Below are 19,177 nucleotides of genomic sequence, written 5' to 3'. Positions count from 1 at the left end.
TCGGTCGTCGCTACAGTAAGGCAGCAAGGGGAAAAGAGAATGGCAGGGTGAAGGGGGAGGGAGAAGAGGAGAGGGGGTGATGGGGATACAGCATGAATGATTTATTAGTCTGGCATTACTGGGCCATTCCCCACTGAGAGACAGAGCAGAGAAAGATGGAAAGATTAATTGTTGAAGGATGGTGCCTTGAAGGGAAGAGTAGAAATGGTATAAGGAGAGAAATGAGGAAGATGGTGATTTATGTGTAAGTGTAACTCAGGAAGAGATTCAGAGAGAAGGTTAAAAACAAACAGCTTGGGGTCAAAACAAGGAAGAGTTTCAGCATCTGCAATCTGTTTAAACTGAGTCCTAGTGACCATTTGAGTCAAAGCTGTTAGGATGGAATCTTTATTGCATCAAATTTGTCATTTATCTAAGCTGTGTTGATAAATGAACCTGGACAGGTACTGGTCATTTCGCACATTCATCATTTTGTACTTTTGCGGTTTTTGGCCATATCACACACAATTTTCTTTGGGACTCTAACTGCCCTTAGTGCCTGCATCTAAAGCATATCTTTCTTGTCTAAAATACTAAACCTCACAGAGAGCAGAGAGAATATTGTGTAATAGTTAGGAAGAAAAATTATATATTTTCCAGATGATAACTTTGTTTTATTGACTCATAGTCTGCAGTAAGGACATGAGTTTCCAAGAGATACCATTCAGTTATTTTAGTTTGATCAGTTCGCTTAATTTCTTAAATTTGCGTAATTTCCTAAATTCTTCAAGAGTCAACTGGTCAAAAAGTGAAACAGAACCAACATGACCTGGGAAGGTTGCTGGTCATTTTGTCCCCTTCCCTATTTTTTTTCCGTAAGACTTTCAGGTGCTAAAATGAGGGTATTTTAGGAGGTGTTTCATGCCAACCATTTATCAGTTCGTACCTGTTGTGCAAACACTTTATACCACTTTGACAAGTGATGATTTGAAGTGATTTCTATGCATTTTTCCTATTGTCATAAATATATGTTTATACATTGATATAAAATTATTTCTTGACAGGTTTGAAATGGAAGCCAGTTGGGATAAAATAGCAATGTATGCGTATAAAATTGGAGAAAAAGCAAAAAGTAATAGAAAGCTAATGTGTTACTGGTTAAGTTTTAAAATAAAAAAATCTACCTGTAGAAAACTTAGCATTGATTGATTCTTAGGCTTGAGCACTTCTGACTTTTTGCAGGAAGATATGAGATGATAATTTACTCTAGGTCAGTGACCACACAATCACATTTTATTCACTCATGTGGGTCAATCAAATCTTTCTGAGGTTTAGTTGAATTGGATTTTTTTTTAAAACTGTTATCCAATTACAAAATATGTTGACTTTCAGCAAGAGAGACTCCAATTTAGAGGACAGTACTGTAATCTCTTTCTTTATTTCACCCTTTCATTTGAGAGAGTGTAACTAACAATAAGATCATTTCCAGGAAGTTATTAGACTTGAGTCTATAACACAAATGTGTGTTTTAAAAAAAGTAGTGTGATCTCAACACTCAGTAATCACAGAGGTGAAACGCTTTCCAATGTCACATCTAGCTAACACTTAGCAAGGTCGTTAGCTTGTAGAGCTTTTTCAGTTTTGGATTAACTCACTTTATTGAATAAATAGATGCCTAATAATCAGTGGGAGCAACTTAGTAGAGAATGCAATAATTAACCCAGGGATCAACTATTAACAACAATAAGTAAGATGAAAACAATTTTTACATAGTGCCAGATCCTTTTATTCCATCGTCATGAGCTAGTTAATCCAACCAATTGCTTCTTTCCTCTGGCAATCTAATAACTAGCACCTCCATGATAGCACCAAAAACGACCACTTGTTGAAAACTGCTGTTCCCTCCTTTTCGCATTTACCGGTATCTAGTTCTTGAATGTCATAAAAAGTTAATTTGTTCAAAATTTAGAAGTATATTAGAATTCATTCATGAAACAGAAATATAGAACTAAATTCCCAGTTCTTGTGTTTTGAGGCTAATTACATAGTTAAAACAGCAAATAAACAATCTGATGATTTGTTTTATTTTGTTGTTTCTACGTGATTTTTTTTTTCTAACCAATGTTCACATGGGTGGAAAACATCAAGATGAAACTAAAACAAATATCAGGTGAACTTACAGTTAAGCCCCAAAGATCCATACCCCGGGCTGATTAGGATTTTAAATTATTGTCTTACGTCTGTTTTTGAAAGAAAATGAGATGGGCATCTGTTAAAAGAAAATATAAAAATACCAAGGGAGGTGATTTAACTTTGGCGATGAACTTCAGGTTGGAAGGCCTCCTTGCCATCACCCTAATCTTTAGCTCCCCCCACAGATTCTGTATCAGATTCAAGTCTCGGGTCCAACATTTAATGTTACTTCCAGTCAGAAGAAACAGGTTGTTAAAATGTAATGTAATGTTTTTGTAACTAAATATTGTACATCGTAGTTGGCTAATGACGCTAAAATTAGCAGTTTCCAATTGGTGCTAAAGAAAATAAGTTGTTTTTTTATTTTATTTTAAGGAATGTGGACTACTTTTTATAATTTCTGGTCCAAAATCTAAATTACAAACCATGAACTGCATTGTTCCCCATTGAACAGAAATTAATAAAAAAAAAAAGAAAATGGATTATGATTTGTGAATCCACTTTAAAAAAATTAAAATCCTAGTTTTTCACAAAATATTGATAAATCTCATCTTGTTTTCATGGACCCAAAATTGGGCTTTGTTTTGTATTTGGAGCCAAATATATTGTTACAGCCGTATTGGCTAAAAAATGAACTAATTAACAATAATGCCAGCATATACTTGCTCAGCACAGCAAAGATTAATTAGTGTATTAAATGGCAAATTTTAAAGTGATAGCAAACGTTTCCAAGGCATTACTGTTTTATTGCCCAACCCAAATATGAAGTCAGTCTGGCCTAAGAAGTCAGCACTGGCTAAGAATCCATTACTGCAAACAGCCTCCGTCTTAACAACCACAAATCGTGCTCTAGAATTGAAATTTACCCATCAAATGGGCTTCCCCCTACACTACGTGCTACGCCTATTCTGCTGAACAGTAAGCAGGGACTCCATTCAATATTTGCTGCATATTCCCAGTATTTATTCTTCCCTTTATGGAACCAACAGTGGCAAAACAGTTTTAACAGTGAAGGTAACAACTGTTACCGTTTGATCAGTTTTGGGGTTTGCAAACATTATCAGTTAGAGCTTATGACTATAACATGATGAAAATTTTTGTAGTCACTGTGTTTTTTTTTTTTGTGAAATGTTTTCTTCTTTTACGTGTAAAATCAGTAATGTGTGAAACACTGCTAATTAGGTGCAATATCAGATGTGTTTTGAGTTTTTCCTGATGTTGATCTAAAGTGCAGAGAGTCTATTGATCATAATGGTGGTATTTCTTATTGCTTATGTACCACAATGGGGGTATTATTAAAGGTGGCTTTGTATGGATCCAAAGCACATTAACTAACATGCTTACTAATATGTTAAAATGTGTGCTTGTCATGAGAAACATTTTCCAGCTGATAAACTGTTACATGGGTCCCATTCAATTTCTTTTCCATCTAATTTTGCCCTCTCTCCGTATCTTAGCTTATGCTGAATGAGCATTTGTTCTCTGCGCCTCCTTCATTTATCCTCCCTCCATTCTGTTTCTCTGGCTTGCCATGCCCCCTCCTTATTGATGAGGCAGAGGAACAGCTGTCTCGTGCAGGACGTAAGGTTGGCCAGGCTGCCTGGCTGCAGGCACTGCGGGGCTTAAACACTGAGCTCATTGTCTCACACACACACTCCCCTTTTACGCTTACACCAGCCACATGGTCACATCCATTCACATTCATTTCACCCCCCCCCCCCCCCCCCCCCCCCATCCCATTATCTGGGTTTTTATTGAAGTAGATCAAAGTGAGTTATGAGATTAGGAATCAGACATTTAAGGTGAGGAGCTCTGGCTCCAAATATTTCCTGAGGGGTTTTTTATGCTACTTAGAAAGAGTTGCTTGATTCCTTTGCTGCCTTGAAGTAAAGTGGCTTGGAAAAGCATTCAGAGCCTTTGAACTTAGTCACATTTTCTCACTTTTCAACCTCAACCTTAATGTAATATGTGATAAATCAGCACAAAGTAGTACCCAATTGTGGAAAATGATACACGTTTTGAATTGTTTTTCTAATAAAAATCTAAGCATTTGTACACTGCTCAAAAAAATAAAGGGAACACTCAAATAACATCCTAGATCTGAATGAATGAAATATTCACATTGAATACTTTGTTCTGTACAAAGTTGAATGTGCTGACAACAAAATCACACAAAAATCATCAATGGAAATCGAATTTATTAACCAATGGAGGCCTGGATTTGGAGTCACACACAAAATTAAAGTGGAAAAACACACTACAGGCTGATCCAACTTTGATGTAATGTCCTTAAAACAAGTCAAAATGAGGCTCAGTATTGTGTGTGGCCTCCACGTGCCTGTATGACCTCCCTACAATGCCTGGGCATGCTCCTGATGAGACAGTGGATGGTCTCCTGAGGGATCTCCTCCCAGACCTGGACTAAAGCATCCAGGTCCACAGTCCACATCCACAGTCTGTGGAGCAACGTGACGTTGGTGGATGGAGCAAGACATGATGTCCCAGATGTGCTCAATCAGATTCAGGTCTGGGGAACTGGCGGGCCAGTCCATAGCTTCAATGTCTTCATCTTGCAGGAACTGCTGACACACTCCAGCCACATGAGGTCTAGCATTGTCCTGCATTAGGAGGAACCCAGGGCCAACCGCACCAGCATATGGTCTCACAAGGGGTCTGAGGATCTCATCTCAGTACCTAATGGCAGTCAGGCTACCTCTGGCGAGCACATGGAGGGCCGTGCAGCCCTCCGAAGAAATGCCACCCCATACCATTACTGACCCACTGCCAAACCGGTCATGCTGAAGGATGTTGCAGGCAGCAGATCGCTCTCCACGGTGTCTCCACACTCTGTCACGTCTGTCACATGCGCTCAGTGTGAACCTGCTTTCATCTGTGAAGACCACAGGGCGCCAGTGGCGAATTTGCCAATCCTGGTGTTCTCTGGCAAATGCCAAGCGTCCTGCATGGTGTTGGGCTGTGACAACAACCCCCATTTGTGGACGTCGGGCCCTCATACCATCGTCATGGAGTTGGTTTCTAACCGTTTGTGCGGACACATGCACATTTGTGGCCTGCTGGAGGTCATTTTGCAGGGCTCTGGCAGTGCTCCTCCTGTTCCTCCTTGCACAAAGGCGGAGGTAGTGGTCCTGCTGCTGGGTTGTTGCCCTCCTACGGCCTCCTTCACGTCTCCTGGTGTACTGGCATGTCTCCTGGTAGCGCCTCCAGGCTCTGGACACTACGCTGACAGCCACAGCAAACCTTCTTGCCACAGCTTGCATTGATGTGCCATCCTGGATGAGCTGCACTACCTGAGCCACTTGTGTGGGTTGCTACCACGAGTGTGAAAGCACCACCAACATTCAAAAGTGACCAAAACATCAGCCAGAAACCATAGGTACTGAGAAGTGGTCTGTGGTCCCCACCTGCAGAACCACTCCTTCATTGAGTGTGTCTTGCTAATCGCCAAAGATTTCCCCCTGTTGTCTTTTCCATTTGCACAACAGCTGTGAAATTGATTGTCAATCAGTGTTGCTTCCTAAGTGGACAGTTTGATTTCACAGAAGTTTGATTTACTTGGAGTTATATTGGGTTGTTTAAGTGTTCCCTTTATTTTTTTGAGCAGTGTATTTATTCCCACTGAGGCCCTGTTTACTTGACAACGATCCATTGAAAATGGGATATTTTTTCTGTTTCTGTAAACACGTCTACACAACAACGTTTTCATTACAGTCTCCGTTCACACGACAACAGTAGAGATGTAAAGATGGTGTAATTCCCCCGACACGCCGCTAGTTGGTGGTATGTTTTTCTAAACTAAACAATTCCTGCTTACTAAATGCGGGAGAAAATTAGCACTTTTTGGGGAACTATTGTTAGATTCAAAAGAGTCAGCAGCACAAGTAAGTACTCTGCGATCCACCATTGTTATTGACATTAAATCCATTACACTCTGGAAGCCGCTCTCAAATTGTGCCATTTTCAGAGAAAGGGTGTGCCACTATCATGAAAATGAACAGTAGAAACGCAACTACACCTTCCTGTTTTCACAAGAACCACTTTTCGGGGTTTGTTTCTGCCGCATTTGAACATCTAGAAGCAATTTTGCACATTCTTGTGAAAGCCAAAACTCAGTCAGATTGGATGGAGGGCCTTCTGGAGTTAGGTCTGGACTTTGACTATCACATTCATATGTATAAATCTAAACTTTTAATTTTCCTTACCCTCCAACCCACAACATGATGCTGTCAACATTATGTTTGACAGTGGGAATGGTGTGTTTAGGGTATTAGTTTCCCTCCACCCAAGCATTTGGCTTTATCCGATTAGAGCTCCTCTTCCACATGACTGCTGTCTCCCATACAGGGCTTGTGGGAGACAGCAAATTGTTTTTCTTGTGGATTTCTTTCAACAATGGCTTTCTTCTTGACACTCCTCCATAGGGGTTAGGTTGGTAGAGGGGATGATAATTGTGCTGTCACCAGATTGTCCAGCCTGAGCTGTAGATCTCTGCAGCTCCCCAAAACGTTTGCTAAATTGTTCTGTTTTCTAAAAGGTTATTTTAAAAATGTTAAGTGGATTTTCTTGTTTGATTGTCAGAAGGTGTGAAATATGAGCAGTGCTCGCTAAAGATGGATGACTTCCTCAGCATTGATCAATTTGTTTTCTCCCTGTTTGTTAGCCTTTTGTCAATAATTGTATTCTATGTCATTGTTCCAGCCTGGCTGTTGGAAAATGATCTGCATCGTTTCACATATTTATTTAGCAGATAGAAGTTATGCAGTCGTGTTAATTTATGATTCCATAAGGGCGTTTTCTTTCAGTTTCCTCCAGACGACATATAAACGCCATTAGCTGGGCTGACTCTTTTATCTTTGATGTCATTATGACTCTGAGCTCAAGCATCGCAGCAATTTGTAGCTCGTTTCCACTGCCTCAACTTGAAGTCTTAATTTCTCTCTCATTTTTTCTCATTTGAAGCCCTCGCTCAAAGCTGTTTTCCTCCTCTCCACCTCTTCCAGTTGAGTGAATCTTTTTGTACATCATTACCTGCCTTTTCACTTGTTTTCTTCATCTTCGAGGAATTAATGAGATGATGCTTCTGCATCTATTTGATGTACATTAAGGCTTGGTTACTTTATGAGTAGCGAACATGCTTTTCAATGGGCAGGAAAAAATAGACTAGATGATAACCCTACCCAGTCCTTTCTTCCTTCCTTTCTTTCTTCCTTCCTTCTTTCCTTCCTTCCTTCTGTCAGTTCCTCTGTCCGTCCAAATGTAAAAGACACCTTTTAAATTATTTGTAATCAGTCTAGAATAATTGAGTTCAAGTTTGGGTAGTCCAAATGTTTTGAATGATGCCTGCACAGATGCAATAAACGGGGCAATACCACCAGTAATTGTGGGGGCAGTGTGGTGCAGATAGGCCCACCTACGATCAATAAAAGGAATGAAGAAGACGCTGACAATATCAGAAATGGGGGAATTTCTCCTTCCACTTGCGGTGATGTATGTAATGACCACATGAGAATTGTCTGATATTGTCTGAACTTACCTCTGAATTCAGAAGCTACCTCAGAAATGCCCTCTAGTGGATGCATTGTCCAACAACCATGCCAACTTAAGCCTATTGAAAGCATGAGGGCAGTGGTGCATGAAGTCAGAAATAGGCGAACCTATATGTAAAGGGAGCAAAAATGAGCCTCCTTTTTATTTCAAAATAAGAGTATCAAGAAGAAATGTTTAGCTTTGATTCTCACCTTTATATCTGGGGCCGAGAGTAATAGTATCAAAGTGCTTCACGGGCAACTAAACAGCTCTTCACGAGGCAGACGTCACTTAGACGTGAAATATTTTGACGTTTTAAAATTGCGTGGCACCTCTAGCTGCACATCTGGATGCAGTTTCCCATGTATGTTTACCCTCTAATTTATATTTAGACACAAATAGCATGAACAATAATCCTCCCAACTTTTTTTAAATTATGACTTTACAATTTAGAATGAAATTGATATTTCAGACAGTTTTGTTATAAGAATCTTTTGAACAATTTTGTTTAGTATAGAAAACATTTAAACAATACTGGAATTTTGTCCCAGCAAGCACTTTGGAAAATATTTCGCAGTGATTAAAAGAAGTTCCTATTTTTAAAGAAGAACGTTAATACCCACCAAACCGAAAGACGAGTGATGAGAACTGCTTTCTTGCCCCTAAAAAACTGCCGACTGAGAAATATGTCAAAGTAGATCCAGTCTTCAAGTGTTTGGAGTCTCCTACTAGAACTTCATATTAACCAGTGGAGGTGGAACATAAGAGAACAGGACTTTCTAGCAGACGGTGTTCTGCTTTCGTTTAAACTCCAGAGGCAGTGTGTGAAATGGAAATCACATCTAGGTGCTGCTTGTCACCTAACTATTAGATTCTATAGGAGAGCTTCCTCACTCAGTGATGGAAATTGGAGAGAACATGTGGATTATAATTGCATGTAGAGGGCAGATACCAAAAATGATTCACAGCCATTGAAAACATAGGCTTAAAGTAACCTTTTAATTTTAGAGGTTTTTCTAACTGGAAGTAATAGTAATGTTCTGGCCCAGTCCCAATTTGACTCTTAGAATCTGTGGAGGGAGCTAAAAATAAGGGTGATTGCATGGAAGGCTTCCACGTCAAAGACTAGGAGCTTATCACCCTAGATAAACTGTCAAAATGCATTTGGAAACTTTCAAAAAGCTGATTAGGAATTACAAGAAGGGGTTGATTGCGGTATTGCCATTAAAGGATTGTTCCATTGATTATTTAAAAGGTTATAAATAATTATTAACATGACATTTTTTTGTTACATTGTAAATAGAAATCGATTATATGTTTAAAATTGTTTGACAGATGCCTGTCCTAAATCCTATCAGAAACAAACTTCTTGGTTTAATAAAAACATTTTTAAATCTAAATCTGCACTCCTCAACCTCTTATAGCTCGTCTGCTCACTTGTAGCAACACCTAGCAGTCTCCTGTTAGCATTGACTTTAATCTGGTGCTGTGTTAACCCCTCAGTTATATAAAAGCCATTTGTTATGCAACAAAAGGTTTGGATTGGCTATGAATAACTATTAATAAGTGCCAAATGCAATTATTAAAAAAGTTAGTAATTTTGATCAAAAGTACAAAGTCGGGGCACCACCTGATTATCAAGAATTAATAGCCAAAGAGCTCTCAGTCTATCAGTTCTTGTTTTACTAATACCTGCCTGGTGAGGTGTGATATTATACTGATGGTGTGTTGCTATTGAGCGACTCCTTTAAGTCCCACGTGTATCTTTAAGTACTATTGTTACAAATTTTAATGTGTGAATGAGCGCTGTCGGCGTGCCACGGCCGATCACAGCAAGAGCACAATGAGCTGTGTTGTAAACAGCAGAACTAATAGTGGATAGAATCTTAGCATTAGCAGAGCTTTGGCATTAGGGATAACAGAGATACAATTTAACTTGTTTAGAAGGACTATGTAGGCATATTTTATGCAGGTTAGTGAGAGCAGGTGAAGGGAAAACACAGATGAAACAGATTAAGCTCACGTAGCAGGAGTAAAGTGACTCTTTACCAGTCATCAATTTGTTCAGAAGAAATCTTTGTATTCATCAGGCTCGGTGGCTTGTTAGCACTTAAATAGTGGACCACGACAAAGAAAGCAAAACAGAACAAACTAACAATATTATATTTATTTTATCCTAAAGTCATTTTCTCTGCCCAGACACAGCATCTTGTGACCTGTTGTGATGAACAGTGGAGCACGTCCAATGGGGAGTTAAGTTCAGTAGGTCAGATGAACAGAGAAGATGTGGCGGCTGAGGCAAACATTAGCTCGGACTAGCGCATGCGGGGGCAGCGTGCAGAGCTGTAGTTTAAATTCAGTTTCCTTTAGGCAGTAGAGAAAACCCTCTTCATCAACGTAATTGGGAACACCGTCTCTTCTTGGGACGTTTATTGAATAGATTAGTTTCTTTAGAGATAGGATCCAAGGTTTCTTCGAAGATGAAGTCTTTTACTCGGCCAGCGAGATCAGGACGTTCACACACGTGTCCTCCCTGATGCAACCTGTGAGGGCTGTGGGTAAAGAGGAAGAACACTGCTGCACACTGCTGACTTTTGTAGTTGTAAGACGTCACTGGGATTCCAGATGTGAATCTTCTCCTTCCTGGGAGTTGTGCATGAGAATGGGTTAAACTGTGCATTCTGGGATTCAGAGTTCTTTTGTTCTCTGTTTGTAGTTCAGTAATTTTTGTTCCTTTCATGGCTAAGCCTAACATATTTTTGCCAGTTTGCCAGAAATGCAACGCATCGTGTAGGGGTAGCACATGCGCACCACATACAGAGGCTATGAGTCCTCGACGCAGCCCTTCAGTGTTCGATTTCCGACCCTGAGACCTTTGCTGCATGTCTTCCCGTCTTCTCTCTCTGCCCATTTCCTATCTATATACTGGGAAAAAAGTACAAAATAAAAGCCACTAGTGCCACAAAATTAAAAAAAGAAATGCACCAGTCAGTCGGCCAGAGCTCAGAATAAGCTGGTTTTCTCTGATCGACCTGAACTCCCACCTTTTTCTTTAGCCAGTAAACACATCAACCGACAGCATGCACAGGCAGCTTATTAAAAATCAAAGAAATGTCAGGGCCAAATGTTTTTGATGGATAATTTCCATTTTTTTATTTTAAATTAATTATCTTTTAGAGTATAATATGTAGGTATGATCAAATATAATGTGTTTTTAAGTTTTCTTCATTTAAATATTGTTTTAGTCTACATGGTGGATGCCTTTAATTGTCATGCACAGAGACTACTGATGAAAACAATTCGGTTGGCTAACTCTTTTAATTGTTTATTCATTCTCACTGTCAATTTTAAAAACATAAAGGTAGCAATTCTAAAACAACAGATTAAAGATTCACTTTGAGATTTCCAAAAAGCGGCCTGTTCTTCAAAATCCAGCAATTAAAAAAAAAAGAGAAGTTGAAAGTTCAGAAGAATAATACAAGAAAATGTTGCTGAACTCTGTCTTCCGTTATTTGGTGAAAATCTTGCTCTCCCTAGTGATCGCTTGTGGCGTGAATGAGCTGTTGACATGCAGAAAATACAGTTTCCTTTCAAAAAGCTTCTTACATCTCTGTGCCTCCTCTGGCTTTCCTCAGGGACACCTGGTAGTTCTTAGAATATGTTGCATTCTCTAATCGGAAACATATTAGGAAGGAATTTTGAGTTTCCAACTGTCTGGTCACCGCTCTAGGCTGAAAATCAGTCAATTCCTGCCATTAGCCAATGTCTCGGTGCTTCCACGGGAAGAACTATTCTGTTTTGTATTTGTCTTATGACCTCATATTTATTCATTTCTGTCCCTTGCAGGTATACAAGGGTTTGGACATTATCACGAATAAGGTGACTGCTGAGGAGCGTGCCCAGTGCCCACATCACATGATTGGCTTTGTGGACCCATTGGTGAGGACCTACACGGTGGTGGACTTCAGGAATAAAGCACTGGAGCTCATATCCTATATTCTGCAAATGCAAGAATGAAGAAATATGATGTTTCCTCTAGCACCTGATTTCACATGGTGCTATCAACCTGTCACATGGCCTCCGGCAGATTATTTAGCACGAACTGCAGGGGGGGAATCTTAGCGGATCTAACTTGCTAACTGGGTTTATTGCAGCTCTGTTTATGTGTGTGAGGAAGCTGCCGGGTCCTGATATTTGCCAGTGTGTCTCGCTGCAGATGTTCTCCTGGAAAAAAGCAAAGCTGGAGATCTCTAGAGATAGTATTTAAAGAGGGGTGTATTTGCGACATGTCTTCACAAACACACACAAACACACATGCACACTGACAGGCACCGACTCTGGGCAGTCACACCCTCCTGAAGACGCCGGCCGTCACACAGATGTGCAGAGAGGAGGCGATAACTATAGACGGTATTTATAGATCAGGATGGCATGAGCACACACACATGTGCTCTTCTTAGTTTTTTTGCACACACACTTCTGCACACCAGTGCGGCGAGGGGATGCGGGGAGCTCTAAGAATAGGCTCAGTGCAGCAGCTGGTGGGAAGAGGGAGATAGAGGAAGAGCTGAATACAGATTAGGAGGAAAAGAAGAAACACTATGAGGTAAAAGGTAGTCTGAGTGAGTTTAAGGACGCAGGATCTAATGTCGCATCATTCCCCCCACTCACAGAAACCCCTCCTCCGTGGCTTCCAGGTTTCCATCCTCTTGATTTTAGCTGCTGCTTGTCAATAATCGCCGTCACTCCTCCACATGCGCAGAGAGGCAGGCTTGTAAGTGGACAAAAGGCAAGTGATGATGCCTGATGGGCTTTTATCTTGTTTGAGTGGTTATTTGATTAGCCCACAGTGGGAGGAGGGGCAGAGGAGGCGCAAGATAAAAGAAGATGCGACAGAGGAAATAAGGTGTGGCAGTGCTGTCTGTGAGACCAAACAGCTTGTTTTTCTCCAGTTTCTCATTTTTTGCTGTTTGGAATCAGTTTATTGTTTGAATTTAAGTGGAAATTCAATGTTAGAAATCCTGAGATAATTGCACAAAAATCAAAGTTCCACTAAATCTATTTAATGAACATAGGTCAAAATCCTGATTACATTGCCTTGGAAAAGAATACAAAAATGTTAATGTTGTTTTCTGGTATATCATTTGCAAAGACCATCAAAGTCAACTCTAACCAGTTTCCCATCCCTGCTGAAGCAAAACATGCCCACAGCATGATGCTGCCTTCACTATGTTTCACTGTGTTTTTTTTTCATTTTGCAGGACCAAAAAGTTACATTTTGGTCTCATCTGACCAGAGCAACCTCCTCCTCCTGTTTTCTGTGTCCCCTACAGGTCTTCTTGCAAGGGTTAAACAGGTAACAGTGTGCAACTAATAGTTGTCAGCAGATCCATCCACTGTGTGAGCTGTGCATCTCTGCACTTACCATGGGCCTGTTGACTGGTTCTCTGACTGAAAGGCTTGTCGGTTTAGGTCTTTCAAGCCTGGTGGTGCCTCTCAGTATTACCTTGCAGACATAAAACTCAAATTAAACTCATTAACATCTGAAGCAAACCATTCTTAGAAGAAGGAAAGCATGCTGTTTCTAGACTTAGAGCTCAAATGACAAAACTAATTTTACACAAAAATATTAACCATTGTGGTTTTTGCAGTTTGACTACAGATAACTTGTACAAATAAAATGAACAGAAATCCTTTGGTTAGGTATTTGCCACCTTGCTCAGTGAGTAGTTGAGGTAAAAAGATCTCCAAAGTTCACTGTTAGAGAATTGCAGCAGAGAATGGCACCTTATGGTCATGAAGTCTTCATAACAAGAACGAGTCAACAGGCTGCTTGGGAGGCCTTACTGTTGTCCTCCCATCAGAAACATAAAAATGTGAACTCTACTGGGACATCAACCAGAGCCATAAACATGGAGTTTTTAACAACAAACACTCCAGATGTGCTGTCATTGACTCTTTGAAACACCAAGACAATTTAAAGAAAAAAGATGATAACCTCTGTTAGAAAACTGAAAATGGGTCATCACTGAGTCATATTGTTCCAGGCACAAAATCAGCGTTCTTCCTCGACCATCCCAGCCCCCTCAGACTTAAATCCTGTTGGAAACCCGTTTAGATCAGAGCATAGGAAGAATCAAGGATCCTCCTCTCTTTTTGCTCCAACCTTGTAAAATCCTCTCCTGTTTGCCTCGGAGGGCTCACCAAAATATAGATATTTTTTTCCCACCGCTAAATAAATATACTCAAATTAAGGGACGACATTTTCAGTTTGAAGCTTTTCAGAGTAAAATCATGCTGCTGCAATAACTAAAATTTAAATAACTGGGAATTTGCAAATAACATCATTGAAGCCACAAAAGTTCTGACATTGTCCTTAACCTGCTCCAACGTAGATGACCTGCACAGCAGAAACAAGCTGCCGATCATTGTTGGAGGAACAAACTATTACATTGAGTCTCTGCTGTGGAGAGTCCTGCTGGACCCGGGGGTGAGCGTCACAGAAACACGACTCAACACAGCTTGTAATGTAATGTATTCTGATCTGAGGCTGTCCACGTCCTTCATGTAACATTTTTTCTTCCTTATTTCTCGTATATTTAGTCAAGCAATAAGATTTGGTGATCAAATGCCTTGTTTTTAACTATGAGTTAAATGCCTACATTTAACTCATAGTTAGCTAAGAGAAGTTTTTAAAAGCTTTATATTATTGTTTTTATGCTAATGACACCAGACATGATGTGTTTGAAGTTCATTTGGCTAGATCTAAATTAAGTCGTAAATGAAGAATTCAAGCTATTTGAAACAAACATGCCTCACAGCAGGAGAACGAGGACTCGGGGGATGGAGCAGATGGAGGCCAAAATAGGAAGTTGGAGCTGGAGAAACTGGGAGGAGAGGAGTTGTATAAAAGACTGGCTGAGGTGGACCCCAAAATGGCCTCTGTGCTGCACCCAAATGACAAGCGCAAGATAGCCAGGTAATACATCTGGTAATCTCATCAGCGCTATATGTTATACTTTAACCTTTGTCTTTATCAACATAGCGTGTTGCCTTACTGTTGTTATTCTGTTGCTGGGGTTGTTTTGGGTGGTGGTCATTTCATACCTTGGTCATTTCCAATCTTTGAATTTGTGGTCGTTTGGTACCTAACTTTTTTTGGTTATGAAATGGAGCCTTCTGATGTTTCAAACCAACATGTATGAATTTGTACCTACTTTCACCACTGATGATTTAAAGTAATTTTCTATTTTCTACTGATAGTCTCCCTTAGGGAACAATTTATTATGAATCCAGATAATATCATCTACCAAAAGAAGATTGCTTTAAGTGATTTAGATCAGAAGTTATATTTTCGTCTTTCAGAAGAGTCAGCTCGCCCAACCTGGGATGGAATAAAAATAAATGGGATATAAAACAAAGTTTTTAACAATACCGTACAATCACAGTAAGTTATAATGGAGGTATAAGAATAATGGACCATGCTTTTTTTCTGGCTGACCTGCTGATTCTGTTTTTGACCACTTGAATTATTTTATGGACTTTAACCCATAAGAGTACAAATGTGTTGTTTGAAATCCTAATTTTATTAATAATAATCTTACTCCCTTATAAGATAAAGTTTGTACCATAACTTTATCTTATATATTTTAACTGAAAAAGTGCATCGAAGTACCTTCTGTTGTTTAGTGCGTTTAAAGACTAAAATGGCAGTCGTTCTTATTGTTGATGCGTTTTAATGGATAGGGAAAAAAATATTCTGATTTATTTTGTATTTGACCGATCAGAGTCTATCAAGGAAAAATTGGCAGATACCAATCTCAGGTCAATTGATTGATGCCTTTCTAGAAAATACCTAACTACAAAGAAAAATGAACATGTGCACTTCGGTCTGAGTGTATGGGGAAGAAATGGTTTATTTACGGGTTTGAACGGAATTCAGAAAAAGATAAAATGGTGATTTGTCTGTTCAAAATGAGGGAACAAACCAGCAGAGGAGCGAATTTATCCAAAGACGTTGTTTAGACAATATATTTTGGTTAGCTAGTCTCATGTCAGCAAAAGAAAACAACTTGAAACTGTTCTGAGGAAGGCAACAGATTTATACAGCCTTTAGAATAGAATTCAGTATCTTCATAACATCACCATTAAGATGGCAACCTTATAGATTTAATGTATTCTCTGAGGTTATTTGGGATTTTTTGGGATTTATGTGATTTTAATAAGAAATCAAATGTTAATCTCTCAAATATATTTGCACACATAGACAAATAATGGGTTGGGAATATAATTAGAGAAAACAGCCTATGATATGATTCTTTTCCGTTATTCTTTACGCTATGCAACTAAAAGATTAGGTTAAAGACAAAGCTTGACTTGTATAGACGTGTTAATTTAGTGCTATGTTTTTATTTTTCATTAAGCTAAATAATTTTGATATGAAACATTTCACAGGATCATTTTGAACCTGAACAAAACTCAGCTTTCTTTAACTTTAACTCACATTGGATCCAAAAGTCAAGGTTCAAGAGGTTCTTCTTTCTGAAACTATAGACCTGCAAAATTAACCTGCAGAATCCTGCTGTCACAACCTAACAATAATTAGCAGGAACGTTTTAATGGCATTTTTGCTAATCATGGTGAGCAAAAATGCACAAATGTCTCCGGCTGTTTTAGTCACTGGTAAAGCCAGCTCAGTAGCTTTTTGTTTACTCAGAGACTATGTTCCATTAGGGTGGAGTTAAACAATATCCGGTTTCAGCTTTGACAGTGCGCAATGCATGCAGCCCCAAACTCATAATCCATAACTTACAAAAAGGCTCACCTGATGGATTGCTTTATTAGATCTGGAAGCTACTTGTTTTTTGTTTTTTTATTGCAAAGCATAAAGTCGTTGCTGCTGATTGCCATGGGTACAAGGGGAAATAACAAGAATCAAAGACTTGCTATACGGAAAAAAAAAAAAATAGTTAAACAGAAATAATTCAGCTACTGAACAAAGTTTAAACTCATTTTTGTGAGCAACATCTTGCAGTTTGCTGGCATATTATTAGGCCACACACCAAAAACAATGTATGTCTTTTTGGGGGATGGGAAATACTTGCCAAAACTCCCCTAAAGCTAAGAGCCTCTGACCTTTACCATAGTCTGATATTTTCTGTTTCAGATCTCACGGTTTTTAGCTTGGCTTATGTCATTTGTTCCTCCAACTAGTACTACTTCAGAATGCAGTTTTCCTGTGTTTTGTTGGAGGCTCTAAAGAGATTACGCCCTCTTAGGGTATGTTCACTCAGCAGGCAAATAAGGCCCAAATCCGACTTTTCTGACCTGTTTGGACGGTGAAATCTGAATGCGGTCGCGATTAAATTGTAGTGTGAACCACCATGCAAAAAAACATGGATTTCAGCCAAAAATTGGAGTTGAGCATCAAGACCTGCTGTGTGTATGTAGCCTTGGTCTGACAGCTGCACACCAGGTTTCTCTCATAAGCACAGTTTGATCAGTAGCAGCAGGAATGGTGGTGTTTTATGTGAGCAGGTTAGGTTACCCTGTTCTTTATTCAGACTGGAGCTGACAGGCATTATCTCTTCCTGCTAAACTCAGTGTCCAGCGAGGCATAACTAAAAACGATGTGCTTTGCATTTAAATCTGTTTCTTAGTAGGATCTTCTTATTTATTTCTTTGTGTCCTTGGGGTATGTTCATATTAAAACAGTCATCAGCATTCACAGAACTTAGACCACATGATTAATTAGTGTCTTAAAAAGGGAGCTGGAGGTTTTCATTTACAGCAGATTTAGTGGATGAGTGGGTTGATAACTCGGCTAATCTCAGTTTACCCAGAGAGACTTTATGTACGAGAAAAGGAATTTGACTTCACAGTTTGAGAGCATCCCCACTTTCCTGCTTTTTGTGCAGAAGTCTTCAAATTTACAAAGACACGGGTGTCCCTCACAGCTACTGGCTGGAGGAGCAGAGGCAAGGAGGTGACAGTCTTGGAGGACCCCTCAGGTACCCAGACCCCTGCATCTTCTGGCTGCATGCAGACATGGAAGGTGAGGATGTTCTGAAACCTCCTACTTGATAAATCTCTTGTTTGTATATACAGTGCTATTTGTCATGTTCCAACCACAAACTTCAAAGATGTTATTGGGATTTTATGTGATGAATTACCACACAGTAGTCGAAGGAAGATGAGAAATGGTTCTCAACATTTTTTTCTGAATAAAAATCTGAAAAGTGTGGCATGCAAATGTTTTCACCGCCTTCACTCTGAGTGTCAAGAAGAAAGCTATTGTTCCACAATAAGTTTGGAAGACTGTTAACTGGCCAACATGGAAAATGCTTTGCATGGAGGAAAACTAACACTGTGCATCAGCCTGAACAGAACATCACCTCTTGGAAACATAGCGTTGGCAGCATCATGCTGAGGGGAGGCAGCAAAGCTGGTCAAAGTTTACAGGAAGGTGGATGTAGCCAAATGCAGGAAAATCCTGGAAGACAACACATTACAAGATTCACCTTCCAGCAGGATAACAACCCTAAACATACAGCTAGAGCTACAATGGAATGGTTCAGATCAAAACAAATTCATGTGTTAGAGTGCTCTAGTCAAAGTCCAGACCTATATCTAGTTGAGAATCTGTGGCAAGAGTGTAGAACTGATGTTCAGAGTTTGAGCTATTTTGTAAGGACAATGAGCAGAACTCCTGGTTTTTAGATACGAGTTATGTCAAAAGACTTGCAGCTGTAATCAACGTGAAAAGCGGTTCTACAAAGTACTGACTGAGAGGGGGGGATACAAATGCGCACCACACTTTTCAGGTAACAATTATTACATTAATATATTGAAGAGGTTAGTCTGTCACATAAAATCCAAACAAGGCATTCTGAATTATGAGGTTCACCGCATGTGAAAAAGTCCAACCGGTATGAATACTTCTGCAAGGCACCATATTTTTTAGAAAGGAACTGCAACATATTGGAGCCTAAAAACTACAGCAAACCCCTGACCCTCTTCGTCTTTTAGCTCTGGACCAGCGGTTGGATGCTCGTGTAGATGAGATGTTGTCTGCAGGCATGATAGAGGAACTTAGAGATTTCCATCTCCGATACAACCAACAGAAAGTCCAGGATGACAGGTGAGGATTCTGTTCGTATTTCAGTAATGTGTCATGATGGAACAGAAATTATTATTTTTTTATCAATTTCATTTCTGTTGCTCATAGGACATTTGAGATTTGTTTGTGTGTTCCCTTCCTCAAGTACGATTAAGGTGAAGCCTACAGAGGTGGTTGAAACTTATTGAGTGCCTCCAAATCCCAAGGTTTTTAATTTTCAAAAAGTGCTCCACTCACAGCCCAAGGAGACGTGGGTGACATCAGCGCAAGCAATTTATCAAACGTTATCACAGCTCCCACTGGAACCATAAAAGGCTTTTTCTGCCTCCCCATCACTATCCC

General features: G+C 39.6%; 1 protein-coding gene across 3 annotated transcripts in view; it reads left to right on the top strand.

The window, feature by feature from the left end:
* Positions 1-19,177, top strand: part of trit1 (tRNA isopentenyltransferase 1) — a 66,177-nt gene that overhangs the window by 12,593 nt on the left and 34,407 nt on the right. For 2 of the 3 annotated variants that reach the window (XM_047382747.1, XM_047382745.1), the window contains exons 2-6: positions 11,563-11,703; positions 14,108-14,206; positions 14,538-14,695; positions 17,634-17,770; positions 18,745-18,856. In XM_047382747.1, the coding sequence (XP_047238703.1) occupies positions 11,632-11,703; positions 14,108-14,206; positions 14,538-14,695; positions 17,634-17,770; positions 18,745-18,856 (578 nt within the window). In that variant the 5' untranslated portion in view covers positions 11,563-11,631. The remainder of the gene's footprint in view (positions 1-11,562; positions 11,704-14,107; positions 14,207-14,537; positions 14,696-17,633; positions 17,771-18,744; positions 18,857-19,177) is intronic. The other variant, XM_047382746.1, reaches the window with a different exon arrangement.

This window comes from Girardinichthys multiradiatus, chromosome 13 (genome assembly GCF_021462225.1).
Source record: "Girardinichthys multiradiatus isolate DD_20200921_A chromosome 13, DD_fGirMul_XY1, whole genome shotgun sequence".
Lineage (NCBI taxonomy): Eukaryota > Metazoa > Chordata > Actinopteri > Cyprinodontiformes > Goodeidae > Girardinichthys > Girardinichthys multiradiatus.
The sequence above is the reverse complement of the archived record's forward strand: the minus strand, read 5'-3'. Positions and strand labels throughout refer to the sequence as shown.